Source organism: Camelina sativa, chromosome 11 (genome assembly GCF_000633955.1).
Source record: "Camelina sativa cultivar DH55 chromosome 11, Cs, whole genome shotgun sequence".
Taxonomy (NCBI): Eukaryota; Viridiplantae; Streptophyta; class Magnoliopsida; order Brassicales; family Brassicaceae; genus Camelina; species Camelina sativa.
Genome location: NC_025695.1, coordinates 38,125,641 through 38,142,243, shown reverse-complemented (window position 1 = coordinate 38,142,243; position 16,603 = coordinate 38,125,641). Strand labels below are relative to the sequence as shown.

Below are 16,603 nucleotides of genomic sequence, written 5' to 3'. Positions count from 1 at the left end.
CAGGTTGGAGCCAGGCAAAATACTATATACTCTATTTTTCTATATTATCATATATTCATATGAATTGATTTCGATGATTATTAAAACCAAACACAAGTTTAAAAGCTCTTTTCTGGGTTTTGTGTTTTGTGTTTTTTTTTCCCTGGTGACATTTTCGAATGGGATGAAATAATCTTTTGTCGTGTTTATGTTCAATTTTTTGTCTCCCTCGTGAAGACTAACATGAGATTTATTATTCATATACAATTATGACCTCTTCTGATTTTGTTTGTGTGCGCATCTCTATCTCTCATTCTATACACTGTTATATCTGATTACGAATCATAAGTTTCTCAAAGATCTTATACGAGCATTGAGCTTTCAGTCCATTTATTCCGAGTAACAAGCAAACCTGTTTTTGTTTTAGTAAGATCTAATTATTTATTCCAACTCTTCTATAAGCAGAGAGAGTACTACTAGGGAGATAATTTTTTTCTTTTCAGAAGTGGCCTAACTTCTCCACAAGCTTATTCTCTATTTCCATCATCTTAGTCATCAACAGACCGTAGGTGGAAGCCACGTTTGCGTCTCCTGCTTTTACCTTGAGCTTGCAGTTGAGAGAAGTCTTCTCCAATTTCCCTTCGTAGAGATTTGAGATTGGCACAAAGGTTCCTTTTTTGTTGCAGAGCCAGCCATGAGCAGCTCTCAGTGCAGCTCCTAGTGATGCTGAATCTGTTGCACACAAACAAACAAACAGACAGTTACTTTGTTTAATCCGTAAGGAGGTCATGCGAGTAAACAAGGACGCTGCAATTTTGTTTTGTATGTTTCAAGTGTTACCAGGTCTTTGGACAGTATATACATCACATCCGAAGATTGCTGAGATCAAACTCAAGATGTTCTCATTAGCGGATGCACCTCCTGTCGCTATTATTCGGATCGGAGGGGAAGGCATACCAAATCTCTCAGTATGAGCCCGTTTTGAAAGAAACTGACCTTCGATCAATGCCCTTACCTGACAGGAAACAATACATTGAGATGAATCAAAAACTATGCAACTAGGTGACTGCATAGAACAGTGTATGAGAGTGTATATGTGTGTGTGCACTTGCTTACCTCTGTGGGAGGGTCGAACTCATCGACCTCTCGTTCTTTCACACCATCAAGAGACTTACCAGAGAAGTTCTCAAGAATGTAACGATGGGAGCCAACTAAGCATTGGTAATAACATTAGTAAAGGAAGCTTATAGCTTTTTGCCAAGAGCAATGGCATGGAAAGGAGAATAACTCACAACATACCGGGGAGTGGTGGGAGAATTTCATTTTCAGTGTAGTAGAAGCCGAGTTTTCCATCTAATGGAAATAGTGGTGTATTTAGAAAACAAGAACCTGAGTATATTATAGAGGGGACACCTGAAGGATTATGAAGAAGCAACTTACTGTTTAGTGGCTGTGTTTGCTGCAAATACTTGTTAAAAACATCCCAAGATCCCTCAGCACAACGGTCACGAATTTCTGAAATGGAGAGTCACATATTCTTAGTTGTCTCAGAGGATCAAAGAAAGTATAAGAACAGATAAGAGTTGGAGTTTGCAGTCATGACTACCTTCACGGGTGAGAGAAGCATTCTTGTAAACCAACATTACCATATAACTGTCAGGGTCCACAGGATTAGGGAACACATGGCCCTCAAGACTGGGTTGATGTTCTTTGCTAATCCCAAATACCTGTAAGAGAGTTTACAATGTTTGACATGTGAAATGGTAAGACTACTAGTCCGTTTATGATATAGCTAACTATAAAGTTCGACAAAAATCAAGAGACATGCCGTGTCACTGGTCCCAAGACTGATCGCCAGATCTCCAGGAGTACTAAGAGTTAGACCTGCAGAATATTTCAGAACATTCTCATCAGCACCTTGTATTTCATATACGAATACAGACAGAATCAAATCGCAAGATACACTTCCATTTCATCATAACTGTTGCAGTTGCTACTCAAAAGCTAAATATAAAAAGTGTGAAAATGTATAGGATTCTCCCCAAGCTTCTCTGTTGTTGAATATGTACCTGCCAAGCTATTAGGATTATCTCCTGACCACTGCACAACCACACAGTTCTTTGCAAAACCGAACCTGCAACAAACACCAAAAGAATCTCTGAATCTAATATGTGAAACTGCAAGACTCTTAAAGTTCTGTATAAACGTCTACAAATCCGGCTAAGACATAACAATCCTGATCACAACCGATCCTAACCTCTCAACAAAATACTGAGAAATGGAACCAGCAGTAGCATAAGCTGGTGCTAACTTCCCAAGTTTTTCCTCCAAACCTGTAGCTGTAGCCTGCAAATGAAGAAACCCTATCAGGAAACACTCATTATTTGGTGTCTAACTATATAGACTCACAACGAACCTCTAAAGCAGCTTTAGACCAACAANAACCACACAGTTCTTTGCAAAACCGAACCTGCAACAACACCAAAAGAGTCTCTGAATCAAACATGTAAAACTGCAAGAATCTTAAAGTTTTGTTTAAATGCATACAGAAACAACATCCGAGTATTATCATCTTTTTAGTAAGTCTACAAATCCGGTTAAGACATAAGAATCCTGATCACAACCAATACTAACCTCTCAACAAAATACTGAGAAATGGAACCAGCAGTAGCATAAGCTGGTGCTAACTTCCCAAGTTTTTCCTCCAAACCTGTAGCCGTAGCCTGCAAATTAGGAAACATCCATTATTTGGGGTCCTAACTATATATAGCCGCCTCAAAACTCCGATCACAACAAACCTCTAAAGCAGCTTTAGACCAACAACGTTTCTTTACATCCATCAAATTCATCCCAGCTGCATCAGTTTCATCAATGGAAGCATAATCTCCAATCAACAAAGACGCCATAAAAGAGCTAACAAGCGAAATCCGCTCCGTGCTCTTATAAGTATCCCCCTGAGTCATAAAAATCTTCCGTATCTGCGGACCAGTGAACCGCTCATAAGCACGAGACCCCGTGATCTGAGACAGTTCCATAGCTCCACCCACAGCATTCTCAATCTCTTTACACTGCATTGTTGTACTACTATCCATCCATATAGGCGATTCCTTAACCGAAAAAACGTTTTCGAGCTGTTCTTTGAAAGATCTCTTTGAATCCAAAGATCTCAATACCTCAGAACTACCTTTAGACCAATACACACTACCGTGTTGCTGCCCGCTACCGGAAACAGCAATGACCTTACCGAAATCGAAATTGGAATCAGAGGAGAGCTTCTGGAGGATGAGATCAAGTGCCTCCACCCACATGAGAGTTGGGGAGACGATTCTACCGTTGACGGTAGTGTCTCTGTGAACCCCGTCTTTGGTTTTGTAATGAGGAAGATCAGAATCGAAATGAACGAGTTCGGTTTTGATAATGTTTAGGTCTGAGTCCAACACAGTTGCTTTCAAAGACCTTTCAATTCATTAAGGAAATCAACGATTCAGATCGATCGAATTAATCAAATCAGAGAGAGATAACATAGGAGGAAGGGGGGGGGGACGTACTGGGTAGAGCTGTCGAAGCCGAGGAAGAAGGAATCGGGAGGAAGAGAGAGATCCGCCATTGTTGATTGATTTGATCCAAAGTTTGTAGGGGAAGGAGATGTGTCGTTTTTATTTTATAAGGTTCGTTTGATCCAGAATTTAAAAACAGTCACACTAAATAAATTGTATTTTGGATAAGAGCGGAGGGAGTCAAAGTACTAGGTTCCGAATATTCAGTGACTATGGACTAAAAGACTGTGATCAGATTGGATAATTTTTAATTTCTAACCTTATCCAATTAACTTACAAGAAAAAACAACAAGTAGATTTTTTTTTTTTTTTTTTAATGTAACGGTTCAAAAAAATATTGTTAATGTACAACTTTCATATTATAATTTGAGTCGTTAGTAATATAGGAGTAGCATAGTTTGTTAAAATATAATTTTTAAATACTAAATATATAGCCTGTTATACCATCTCCAATGCATGAGTAGCGGATCTAGAAATTTTTTTAAGGGGTCAAAAGTTCAAACTCACTTCAAACTAATATATATTTAAATTTTTGATGTAAATTAGAACAATTTTAAAATTGTATTGGTTTTAGCTGCACCCATAATACTTAGTGTGCCTCCGCTCTTGCCAATATATCACTCTATTTTTTGTTTTAAAATAGAGTTAATGTAAAAAAAAATAAAGTTAAAATATATTATAGTAAGGTTGGAGTAAATGGTGTGGTTTGTTGATTTTTTTTTTTTGGTCCAAGTGGTTTGTTGATAAAAGATTAACTTATCATATAAAAAAATGTTTAATTGTATCTATTAATTGTTTAAATCCCTGTTCAAAAACGTGGTCGCGGAAGCCGCTTAGGCGCCGATTAAGCGTTCGGCGGCAATGCTTCGCTGCGATTTCACCCAGATCGGTGTCAAAATCGGGAAAACAAAAAACTGATAAATTTTGTATTTTTTGACCTAGAATAGTATGATATACCTTAAATCTACCATTTAGTTAACGAAAGCAGTCGAATGGGAAGTGAATTCACTGGAAAAGAAGGTAAAAAGTGATCGGTGACGATTAGGGTTTGCTTGTCTGCTGATTTTTGTCGATGGAGAAGATGAAGTGAAAATGATCATTCTACCCTTCATTAATAAAATTGACCAAAAAAAAAAAGTTATTTACTGGGTTTTGAACTGTGGAAAAGTTGGATGTATAAAAAGACGCAAGCCACTAGACTAGGTTTAAATCTTTGTAATATTATGAAATTTTAATCTATTATATATAGATATAAGTCCTAAAACTAGTTCCCGATGAATCTCCGATTTAAATTCGATTTTCCGATTAATCGCTAGGTCCTCCCTTACCGCCCGACTAACGCCTAGCGATTTTTAAAACAGGTGTTTAAATAGCTACTCTCCCTTTCTCCACATTTTGAGTTTCTTCTTGGCTTTTGCATCTTCTCGGGTAAAGATTGAATCTTTCCTTCTCAAGCCCTCTTCTTGCAATTTCACGTTTTCTGATATATCATGGTTTTCTGATATGTCATGATATGCTCAACAGCTCAAATTTACCCTAGAGCTACTCTCTCAAATTAAGAGATCACTATAGTACTTAGGGATCAAATCCACAAGGACTCTAGACTCACAATATAGATTTTTTAATTAATAATCTTTTAATTATGCTACACAGAAATATTGTAATTAAATTGCAAAATAAGACATAAAATAAAAGAGTTGTAAAATATAAAAGGATTAAAGGTTAGGCCTAGGGAAATTCTTAGAAAATCATAGAAAATCAAATCAATTAATTTAGCAAGCAAGATTCAAAGCACCGTTCTTGAACTCTAAACACAATTGTAAAATAAATCAGTTCTCACTGCAAATATTATCTTAATTTAAAACCAGAAAGTCTAAATCTCTTTGTAAAATTCTAGGTTAAAATCAGCTTTAAAAATACGTTTAGGTTTGTTCACAAAATTACTAAATCAAATCTGTTTGCAAGAAGTAATTTTGCTCACCAAATGTTATTATCAGGAAAATCAACTATATTCTCATATCAATTAATAATCATAAGATCTAAATCCAGATGACTTATCAAAGATCTAGTATTAAGAACAACCTATGGTGAAGAACAAGAAAGATGATGATTCCAAACAATCAATCAATCTAACAATCTATGAAATCCCTAATGAGAAATCCTAAACCTAACAAGCAGATCTACTCAAAAGAAAGAGTATTAAGAAAGAGTATAAAGAAGAAGTAAATGAGTTCTCAATCTTCTCAAAAGGAGTATGGATTCTTCTCTCCAAAAGCTCTCTAAAATCTCTCAGGGTTTTCTCTCAAAAATTACAGGAAAAATAAAGCTTCCGGATTTCTAAAACCTAAAAAAACACTATATATATATATATATATATGTCCTAAAACACGTCAGGGACTAGTCTTGCAATTATGGAGAACTTCGGGTAATTTTGTAAAACTTCCAAAAATTGGCTCTCTCGTCGGCTAAAACGGGGTGTCGACCGACACTTAGGCGGTGTCGATCGACACCATCTCTCTGATTCGACTCCAAGTTGATTTCTTCCGGATTAATGCTTCAAAATGATCCAAATTGCTTCACTTTGCTTCATCCGTGACAAAGTCCTAGAAAACCTGTAAAGACTCAAAAACATCCTAACAAAACAAATCAAAAGACTCAAAAAGCACACTTATATCATGGTTAAAAACCGTAAAAACCATGATATATCATTTTCTTTGATGGATTCTTGGAATGTGTTTTCTTGCGATTGTTTTATGGGTTTTACTGCAATTTTTAGCCATCCATTTGAGGTATCTTGATTTTGAATCAAACACATCAAGTGTTATTGATTAATTAGCTATTTTTTATGGGTCTACAAGCTTGATTCTATTCTCTTCATGAAAAGCTAGTGTCTCTTTTTATGTATATCGTTTGATTCGGGAAAGCTCAAAATATGTTTGTGCAGTAATAAATACTGAAGCACCTTCGAAACTTGTGAAAATGATAGATTATAAAGATTTCATCAAAAATTCTGAATTCATTAGGCTCATCACTGATGCTTTTTACTCGCTTGGATTTGATCGAATTGGGAACCGTCTAAAGGATAAATCTGGCTTTCCTTTACACAACACTATCGTTAAGTTGTTTCTTGAACAAGTAAAGAATGGAGAGTGGGAAAATAACATTGCTACATTGAAGGGAATGGAACTACAAAACGAAAAGGTTGTTATATTTTTTCTACTAGAGCAAACATTCTTTGGTTTCTCAAGTTGGAGAAGGATATTGATGTTATGGTAGTCTTAAGAAAAGAGATGGTGACTCTTGGTGTTAACAAGAAGCTCTTTTATGAGTTGGCATCCATAATAATATCAGCTTCTAGAAAAGATAGAGAGTGTGTGAATTCATTGACTAAGGTTGTAGAGAAACTAAATTCCAAAAAAAAACATGAACTAATTAATATTTGCCAGAAAAAACATGATCTTTTTACGTTGCCAGAAAAAAACATAGATTAATTTATAGTGGATTGAAAATACGTGAACTAACCCGACTTGTCGATTTCCCACTGTCCGTTAATTTCTCTGTTACCGGCGTTAACAAAATCGTAAACGCTGTTAAACAAGGTTATTAAAAACGATTATAACATGTTCTTCTTCTAAACCCTTAGGGCATCTCCATTGGGAGACTCTTATTTTGAAGCTCTTATATTTGTTTTTGATTAAAAAGTATAATTTTACAAAATAAGAAGTTTTTTTGTTGAATAAAATTATACTCCTCCACTGGAAGACTCTTATTAGGGTTCTAATTTTTGAAAAAAAAAATATTTTTAAGATATAATTAATTTAAGTAGAACAATTAGTTTAAATATTTAAACAATTAAGATTTTATTAAAATGGAAAATTATTACATTTCATAAACTTTTAAACATACAAAACATAAAAGCATATTAAAATAGAAGTAGAAATCACAAATGGGGAAAAAGATTAGTTGTAATCTTAATTTGTGCCAAACTTTTGCCAAATATTCTCAACCAAATCATCCTTCAATTGTTGATGTTTTTGTTGATTACGAATTTCCTTCCGCTTGCTCAGCATGGTCATCAAATTGCTGACATTTGAAGGTATATCAGCTGAATTTGTGGAGTCCACTTGTGAAGTTCTGTTTGCTTCCACTTGTGCGAATTCTGCTTCTTCAAACTGCGTGTACTCATCTCGTTCGTCTTCTACTATCATATTGTGAAGTATGATACACACTCTCATTATCTTTCCAATTGTTCCCTTATCATGGATAAGAGCCGGGTTTTTGACTATGGCGAAGCGAGCTTGCAAGACTCCAAAAGCACGTTCGACATCTTTACGGACAGCTTGTTGACATGTAGCAAACAAGTATGCCTTTGGATCTGCTGGAATCTGAATAGATTGGATAAGAGTAGCCCATTTCGGATAAATACCATCGGTGAGATAGTAAGCCAAATTATACTCCCGGCCGTTGACAATGTAATTTACTTTCGGAGCGATCAAGAACATTGATATCGTTCAATGTACCTGGAGGTCCAAAAAACGCGTGCCATATCCACAGATCTTGTGACGCTATAGCCTCTAAAACAATGGTTGGCTTTCTGGATCCACGTGTGTATTGACCTTTCACTACAAGAAAACATGGAATTGCCGACTGCAAGTTGCGACTTAAAAAGCAGTCGCTAAATTTAGCGACAGCATTGCGATTGTTTTGCTACTGAATGGCTACTAAAATAAAACAGTCGCCTAGTAGACGCTAATTCGAGACTGATGCATAATGTTGCAGTTTAGTCGCCAATTTGCGACTAATTTTGAGACCAATTTGTTTGTCGCCAAACATTGCGACTAAGCAGCTACTCATTAGCGACTGATATATTTAGTTTGGGCCTTAAACCAAATTTGGGCCGTAACAAAACGGCGAAAACCCAAATCCCTCATCCATCTTCTTCCCCGAGCAAACCCTAATCCCTCATTCATCTTCTTCCCCCGAGCAAACTGTTGCCCCTAATATCTCATTTCTCTCCTTAATCGACAAACCCTAATCTCCTCATATCTCTTCTCAATCGACAAACCCTCTTTTCTCTTCTTAATCGAGAAACTGTAACCCCTAATCTTCTCATTTCTCTTTGTTTATTCCTGAAAACCCTAGATCTCAGTTTCTCTCAATCGACAAACCCTTGTATCTCTCGATTTTGATGGCTGGAGTAAAGAAAAGAGGAGGAGGAAGAAGAAACCCCTCAAATTGAACCTCTGAAACGGCGAAGCGAAGACCCGCTACTCTTCCCAGACAGTATGACTTACCGGACACTGATTCTCAGGGAATTCACTTGGAATTCGCGGTAAACTTCACCTCGTTTGTGTTTGTTTATATATTTTTTGGTTTTTTGATCACTAACACTTGTCTCTCTTCTTCTTTTGTAGAAAACACATACCTAGGATCCCTCACTAACCGGTGTGGTTCAAGAAAAGTTCTATGCCATTTGTCAAAACCGTATGAAAGACATGGTTTCCAAGGCAGCAACTCAGCGAGATCAAGTGAAACCGATTTGAATTGAGAAAACTATTTGGAAAGAAATGTGTGACTATTGGAACACAGAAGAAGCCATGGCAAAGAGTGCAACCACTTCAGCACCTCGAATATCTGACCGTAATGGTCTTGGCCCTCACAAGCATGTATCAGGGCCGAAGTCTTACTTACAAATAGAACAAGAGATGGTTAGTTTACCATTTCATTGTTTAATTAATTACATCAGATGGTTACTAATGTTTTCATTGTTTAACCTTTTAGGAAGTGGAATTGGGGAGACCGCCAACTATTCCAGAAGTTTTCTTCAGGACTCATACCAAAAAAGATGGTACTTTTGTGGATAAGAAAGCGCAAGCAGTTCATGAGGCATATAAGAAAAAAAAGGGAAGAAAAGTTCGCTGCTCTGGATAATGACGAGTCTTCTTATGGTACTTCACGTCGATCAGAGTTTTCTCATGAGGAGGATGATGAGCTCTTTCTTCAGGTAATTTGCTTCTAGACTATTAAGCTATTAAGTTTTTCACAGTTCAGTAATTATGTTAACTTTTTCTCTGTTTTGTTTATGCAGTCTACTTTCATAAGCGATAGAGGAACATACTTTGGAGTTGGAAGCCTAGGGAGTTACGTAAACAGGAAGTGGAAGTTCCCTGGAAGCTCTTCTTCTTTCACAAGCCTGCAACAACATCTTGAAGAAGCTAACCGCAAAATAGAGCAACAAGGAGAGCGTGAAGCTGAGGCATCACGGGTTGCAGCTGAGGCTTTACGGGTTGCATCTCAGCAACAAGAAGAGATCAAACACTTGGTGAGCTTCCTCAAGACTAACCCAAACTATGTCGCTTTCCTCGAGTCTCAAACCAATGACCCCGATCCTGTTGATGTTCAAAGTTAGGTTCCTTCCCTCATGACCTTAAAAACTTTTGTAGTGGTTGTACTTGTACTCTTGATGATATTTTCTAGAACTTATGTATGTTGAATCTTATTTATGGTGAAACTTATGTCTTTGTTAAATTTAATGTTTGTTATGTTTTAGTTATAGTTTTGATAATTTGTTTTGTTATTACAAAATAAAATAATTCAATTCAACCGGATTTTAAAAAAAAACATGATAAATTGATAATTAAACAGTACAAAAATAGTCACCGAAACATAAACAAATCAGTAACCAAAACAGTCGCAAATGAGTAACCACAAATAGTCGCTCAGGCGTTGCAATTCAGTCGCACGATTTGGCAACTAATTTGAGAGGGAATAGCGACCAATATTATCAGTCGCCAAATAGTAGCTCATTGACTACTCTTTAGCGACTGATTATTTTAGCGACGCTCTGTTTAGCGACTACGTACGTCAGTCGCTAATCAATCGTTATTAAGTACTTTGCGACTGTTTAGTGACTGTTTTAGTAGTCGGTAATTCCACGTTTTCTTGTAGTGTTTCCATGCGGTCGAGCAATTCTTCCAATACCAATGCATACAACCAATGGTTCCTATCATCCCGGGAAATCCTCGTAGCTCTCAACGTTGAAGATCCTCTGGGGTGGGTCTCCTTCAACAAAAATTTCCAAGCATTGAATTGCAATGGTTTCAGAAAGCCGGAGGTATTCATCAACTACACAACTATATGCCATCATACGAATTGTTGTTGTACACTTATGTAGTGCAGAGAGACCGCATCTTCCGATAGCATCTCTTCTTTGTTGAAAATATGGAATTTCATTGGAGAGTCGATCAGTAATACGCATGAACAACGACTTGTTCATTCTAAATCAACGGCAAAAAAGTGGCGGAGGGTATGTTTCATCTTCACTAAAATAATCGTTCCACAAGAGAGTGTGTCCTTCTTCACGCCGTCTTTCAATGAATGCTCTCTTTTTCTTTGAAATTGGCGCTTTTTGACGAGTAGCAGGAGGAATTGTAAAATTTTGATAGACTTGATTGGTAATTTGATCGCTAATCTGATTGCCAATTTGATTGCTAAGTTGATCAAAACAATCATCTTGCATATCATCAAAATTATTTCTCGAAGAAGATGCCATTTTTGAGAGATAAGAAAAAAGAAAAAAAAGGAGAGTGTTTGATTTGTGAGAATATTGTAAATTGATTGTGATAAATATTGTATGAAAATGTGTGACTTATATATAACATTTTGTGGTGTACATGCATTTACAAATGTGTGGTATACAAAAGTGGTAAAAAAAAGTATGGTGAGTTTACAAAAAAACAAATAAAGGGCAGTGTACTTTGCTTTAAATTTGTGGTAAAAGTTACAAAAAAAACAATAATAGAAAGCTGTACTTGATAAAAATTTGTGGTAATTGTTACAAGAAAACAAAAATAGAGAGCTTTAGTTGATAAAATTTGTGGTAAAAGGTAAAAAAAACAAAGAAAGAAAAATAGAGAGCTGTCCTTGCTAAAATTGTGTGGTAAATTTCACAAATAAACAAACAGAGCAAATGCCGACATAGTCCCCGAATCTTCCGTCTTCATCACTCTTGACCCGCATTGAGTACCGACATAGTCCCTGAGTCAATGCCATCAAGAAGAAATCAATGAACATATATATATATACACATCATCACATTCGACCCAGTGATACTATCTTCTTCTTGCTTATTATCTTCAATCTTACCAATATAACTAGTTAAGATTCTTTCAACGCAACTACTCAATCAATCAAAGCTAAAACCTATATCATGTATTTAAAAATCTGATGCAATAACAGAGGTTTATGCATTTAAAAATCTCAGTGATGATGATATTTGGAATAGAGACAAACCTTTTTGAAAATATGTGAAGATGTTGGCCTGTCCGCAAACTCAGTCAAGATCAGAAGAACACAATAGAACTTCTCTTCATGTATCTGAAATATTAAAGAAGTGATTACTTTCACTCATATAAACAAAGAAGTGATTACTTCTCATTTCATTAAACATTTAACCGATTACAAAGAAGTGATTACTTTCCTCATATAAACAAAAAACATTCAACCAATTACATATAAGTGATTACTTTCACTAATAGAAACAAAAACATTCAACCGATTCACTAAACTGATAAACATTTTATTTTGAAAATATTTCAGAAATGAGCTTCTCCTTTAAAGCCATATCTGTTTCACTAAGTGACTCTGCTTTTGCTAGTAGACTCTCATGCATGATATGCTTGCTATGCTTCTCCTTCAATGCATACTCCTTCTCTCTCAAAACAAAGTCACATTGCTTTAAATTATACATCCTCTTCAGCTCTAACATCTGAAACTCAAGCAGAGTCGTCGCTTGCTCCTCCGTAGTTAATGTATTGTTCATATTCCTTTTACCTTTACCCTTTGAAGCCTTAATACCAGGTGGCCGAGTTGTTGATTCATCCTCTTCATGTGGTTAGGAGCTTGAAGATTGAGCAGAGCCATCTTTTAGTCGTTGCAGTCTCTCTAGTAGATGAAGATGCACACCATTTCTGGTCATGCCTAAGCTCTCGCCATGCATGCTCCAAGGTGAACTTCACCTTGTAATCATTGGAGTATATTTGGAGTGCTATCTTCATAACATCATCCTCATTCTGGCCACTTGATCTCTGCTTTTCTGCAGTCTCATAACAGCCAACAAATTTGCACACAATATCATTGTTCTTCCCCCACTTCTGCTTACAATGCATGGCCTCTCTACCTGCAACCTTCGGACTTGCTGCATAATATTTGGCAATCCGAGACCAAAATGTTCCACCTTTTTGCTGATTAGAAATGACTGGATCCTTGCTCGTATTTAGCCATGAAATGATGAGCAGAAACATCATCTGCTGAAGACCATGTATTTCTTGTTCTACGGTCGACTTGTGTGGATCCATCTTCACTAGGACCATCATCGAGACATTGGGTGCTAAAAACAGGGACCTGTGATGAACTGTCATAAGGATGGGCGTCTACATTGTGGGTTTCTTTCTGACTATGTAAGAGGTCCAAGAAGCCATGAGAGTTATATGGATTCCTGGGATCGTATAAATCCATATCCTTTTTTCTGTGTGTTTGTTAAAAAGAGAAGGAAAGAGTTTGCTAAAGGATAATGGAGAGGAAGCTTTTTATTTATAAAAGCGTGTGTTTGCGAATGAAGAGAGAAGCTTTTATTTATAATGTGTGATGTATGTTAGTTTTAAAACCTTTTGGTTGTGTTGTTGTTAGCAATCAATGCCAAAATAAAGAGTTTACCTACACTAAACCAAGCAAGCATTGAACACAATACCATAACCACTAACCATTGTACATTAAGTATGATGTAGACACTCCTAAGCATCATCTAACAAGCATCTATCACAACCAACAAACACAAACTCAATCAACTGAACACTCAATGCTTACCTAATATGAAAAAAATTCAATACAAGAGAGGACGATGAGTTACCTTTCTTCAATGGTGGGAAGGTAGCAGATTCGATCCCATTCCATCTGCTATCGTTCCTCCATTAACCTCAAAATAAAACAGAGCAAAGATCACACTCATAGAACCATAACTTTGCAAAAACGAACCAGATGCAGCAAGTAAGGCTAAAGTGTGATAATTATCATTATCCTAACCACATTGAAGACCAAACGAGAAGTTAAATAAGTCAAATTTTACACACTTGATATTTTGCCAAACGGATCATCTGATGGAAGAAAAAATTGAAATGTTTTCAAGACTAGGTTCTTCAATTCAAGGTTAAACTCAGACAATACACCATCCTATCTAATAGCGACACTCAACACAAAGTATGAATCAACCAATGGACAAGATCGATGGAAACATACAATTTATGCCTAAATTCATCTTCATTCATGGCTAATTTCGTTAATCCTAATAAAAATCATGCCTACCAACACAAAACAAAAGAGATATTGAAGAACACTAATTTTCGAAAATCCAAAAACCTAATTACGAAATCTTTATAAAAAAGAATTCAAACAACTAGAAACATGAAATTACCATCAGATGGAGATTAGTTCATCAAATTCTCGAAAAGCAGTGAAGGAAACGCTTTGATTGCAACGAGTGAACGATTCCATATCCAAACTCGTCGATAGATCAGAACCTCTAATGGGTTCTTCTGATTGCTCAATCATCACCTCCGACTGAAGATTGTTTAATCAAAAAGAGCAAAAAAAAATAGAAAGAACGGTGTCGCAAATATTGGGTAATCGCAAATATGAGAATTTGGGGAAGTGAAAGAACGGTGTCGCGAAAGTGATGGGGAGAGGAAAGAGAAAGAAGGGAAAAAAAGAAAAAAAATTGTTTTTTATATCAAAAATAAAACCAATCATATGTCTACACCTAACAATAAGAGTTGATCTCTAAACTTACTAATTAAGAGGCAACTATTATGTTTTTTTATCAGTTTTGATTTATTTTTTTGGGAGAAAATTATCAGAGTCTTGCTAAATCCTCCCAATAGACTTGCTTTTACTCGATTCATTTTTCCCCAAATCTAAATTAGGGTTCTAACCTGATTTGGCCGTTTTCAATGTTGGTGATATTTAGAGTTTGAACCGCTTCGTTTGTGCTGGATAAGAGACATAATAACATTGGAGAAGATGAGGTATGTGTTCAATTACGCAATTAGGGGTCTTTTTATGTGAAATCAATTTACGAATTGGATTTGGGTTTCGAAATCGAGTTGGGTAGGTTTCGAGATGGAATTAGAACTCGATTTAAGGTTTGATTTGTGTAGATTTATGGGTTGATTTGTTTCAATTTGGGGAATCCAAAATTGAGAAGTCGTTTGGGGTTTGGTTGTTTTGTCATTTTGGGGAATCGACTAACTATGATTTTCCTCTTTATGCAGTGACATTATGAAAGTTAATATGCATCATAGTGGATATGGACCTGTCCAAGAAGATTTGTTCGATTACAAAGGAGGGTTAGTGAAGGAAGACATGATCATGGACCCGGATTATGTCACATGGTCCATCTTCGACGAGTTTTGTGAAGGAAATGGAATGTCTGGAGTGGTTGAGAAATTATGGTATAAGCTTCGACATAAAGAAATTGGTTTAGCAAGGCTGAACTATGACGACAAAGATAACCAGATTCGGCAAATGTGTATGGAAGCAATGACAACATCTGGTGAGATTGACATATATATTCATCTAATGGGTTGTGGGGGGGACATGATGAGTCTGATGGTGAGGAACCAGTTGAGGCAGAAGCTGAGCATAAGGGTGAAGATCTAGTTGAAAAAGTAGGTAATAATGACCCTAGGTCTGAAGTTATATTTAATGAAGTTCACTCAGGTCATGGGGATGAAACTGAGGGACAATGTGCTGTTGGTGGCGGTGGCGAAAATGTTATTGAGGGTGAAGTTGTAGTTGATGATCCAGAATATGAGAAAGAGTTTGAAAGACAGTGTGTTGATGATGAGCATCCTGATCCTGCACTTGACACTGACGATGAATGGGAAGCATTCAACAGAGAGGAAAGTTCAGTTTCCATAAAGATTACGTGAAGGATCAGCATCATGATGTGTTTCGTCAAAAAATTTCTACTCGTGACACTTGGAACCACACTCGTACTACGTCAAGTACTATGGCATGGCATAAGGGAGTTTGGTTTGGTCATGCAACTCCTAAGCTCTCGTTTTGCATAGGGTTGGCGACTTTGGATCGGTTATCGACAGCTGCTCGTATGGTTGCGTGGAATGGGCAAGCAGCGGGTACTTGTGTTTTCTGACAGCTTACCTTGGAAAGACGGGATCATCTTTTCTTCGCTTGTCCTTTTGTCTCTATTGTGTGGTCCGCTCTTCCCAAAGGGCTGATGAAGACACGGTTCACCACAGACTGGCCTTCCCTTCTCGATTACATATCTAACTCGAATTTTCAGCTGGTGGAAGGTTTTCTCATTCACTACTTATTCCAAGTGGTGATTTATACGGTTTGGGGGGGGGGGAAAGGAATGGCCATAGGCATGGTGAGACACTGAAGCCTGTAGATACCATCATTGCGTGGGTTAATAGGCAGGTCAGAGACCAGCTTCTTGCTATAGGTCTAATGGGTGATCGGAGGTACGATGAAGGTTTTCAGATGTGACTGCAATCTCGAGTTTAGACTAAGATTTTTCTCTAATTTTCTCTAAGATTTTACTATTCAAACAATGTTGCACAAGTTGTAAAAACGTTATATTTTTCTTTTGAATATAATTTAACATTAGATTAAAAAAAAAATAGGATCAACTGTTGAGGTATGTGTTGAAAACAATTACGATGTGAAGTTAAGTCGATGGGGAAGTACACAACTGGTAGCTATATACACAAAAAAGAAATGCAAGTGGGGCATCTTCTGTTCTCTTGAGAAGCCTAAACATAAGTGGATGGTGAAACGTTATTATGATGTGCATCATCATAACATAAGTTCAAAAGCAAAGATGTTGAAGCAAACAGTTGTTGCAAGATTATTCAGGGAGGAAGCAAGAAGAAGGCATGCAGTTAGATGGACTGATATAAAAGATGAGATAATGATGAAGTACAATCTGTCAGTATCTAAGTGGATATGTCAAAAAGCAAGAAGAATAGCCTTGAACATGGTCATAGAAA

General features: G+C 36.7%; 1 protein-coding gene across 2 annotated transcripts; it reads right to left on the bottom strand.

The window, feature by feature from the left end:
• On the bottom strand, positions 286-3,704 carry LOC104725461 (xylulose kinase-like). Of its 2 annotated transcripts, none has more exons than XM_010444127.1 (11): positions 3,528-3,704; positions 2,778-3,435; positions 2,237-2,325; positions 2,049-2,113; positions 1,808-1,863; positions 1,586-1,706; positions 1,420-1,494; positions 1,279-1,332; positions 1,096-1,190; positions 820-994; positions 286-711 (listed from the first exon to the last, which is right to left on the bottom strand). In XM_010444127.1, the coding sequence occupies exons 1-11, from the start codon at positions 3,584-3,586 to the stop codon at positions 479-481; spliced, it is 1,680 nt and encodes a 559-aa protein (XP_010442429.1). In that variant the 5' UTR covers positions 3,587-3,704; the 3' UTR covers positions 286-478. The 2 variants fall into 2 exon arrangements, with proteins under 2 accessions (XP_010442429.1, XP_010442430.1); XM_010444128.2 differs by lacking the exon at positions 2,237-2,325 and adding an exon at positions 2,614-2,702 and having other exon boundaries at positions 479-711.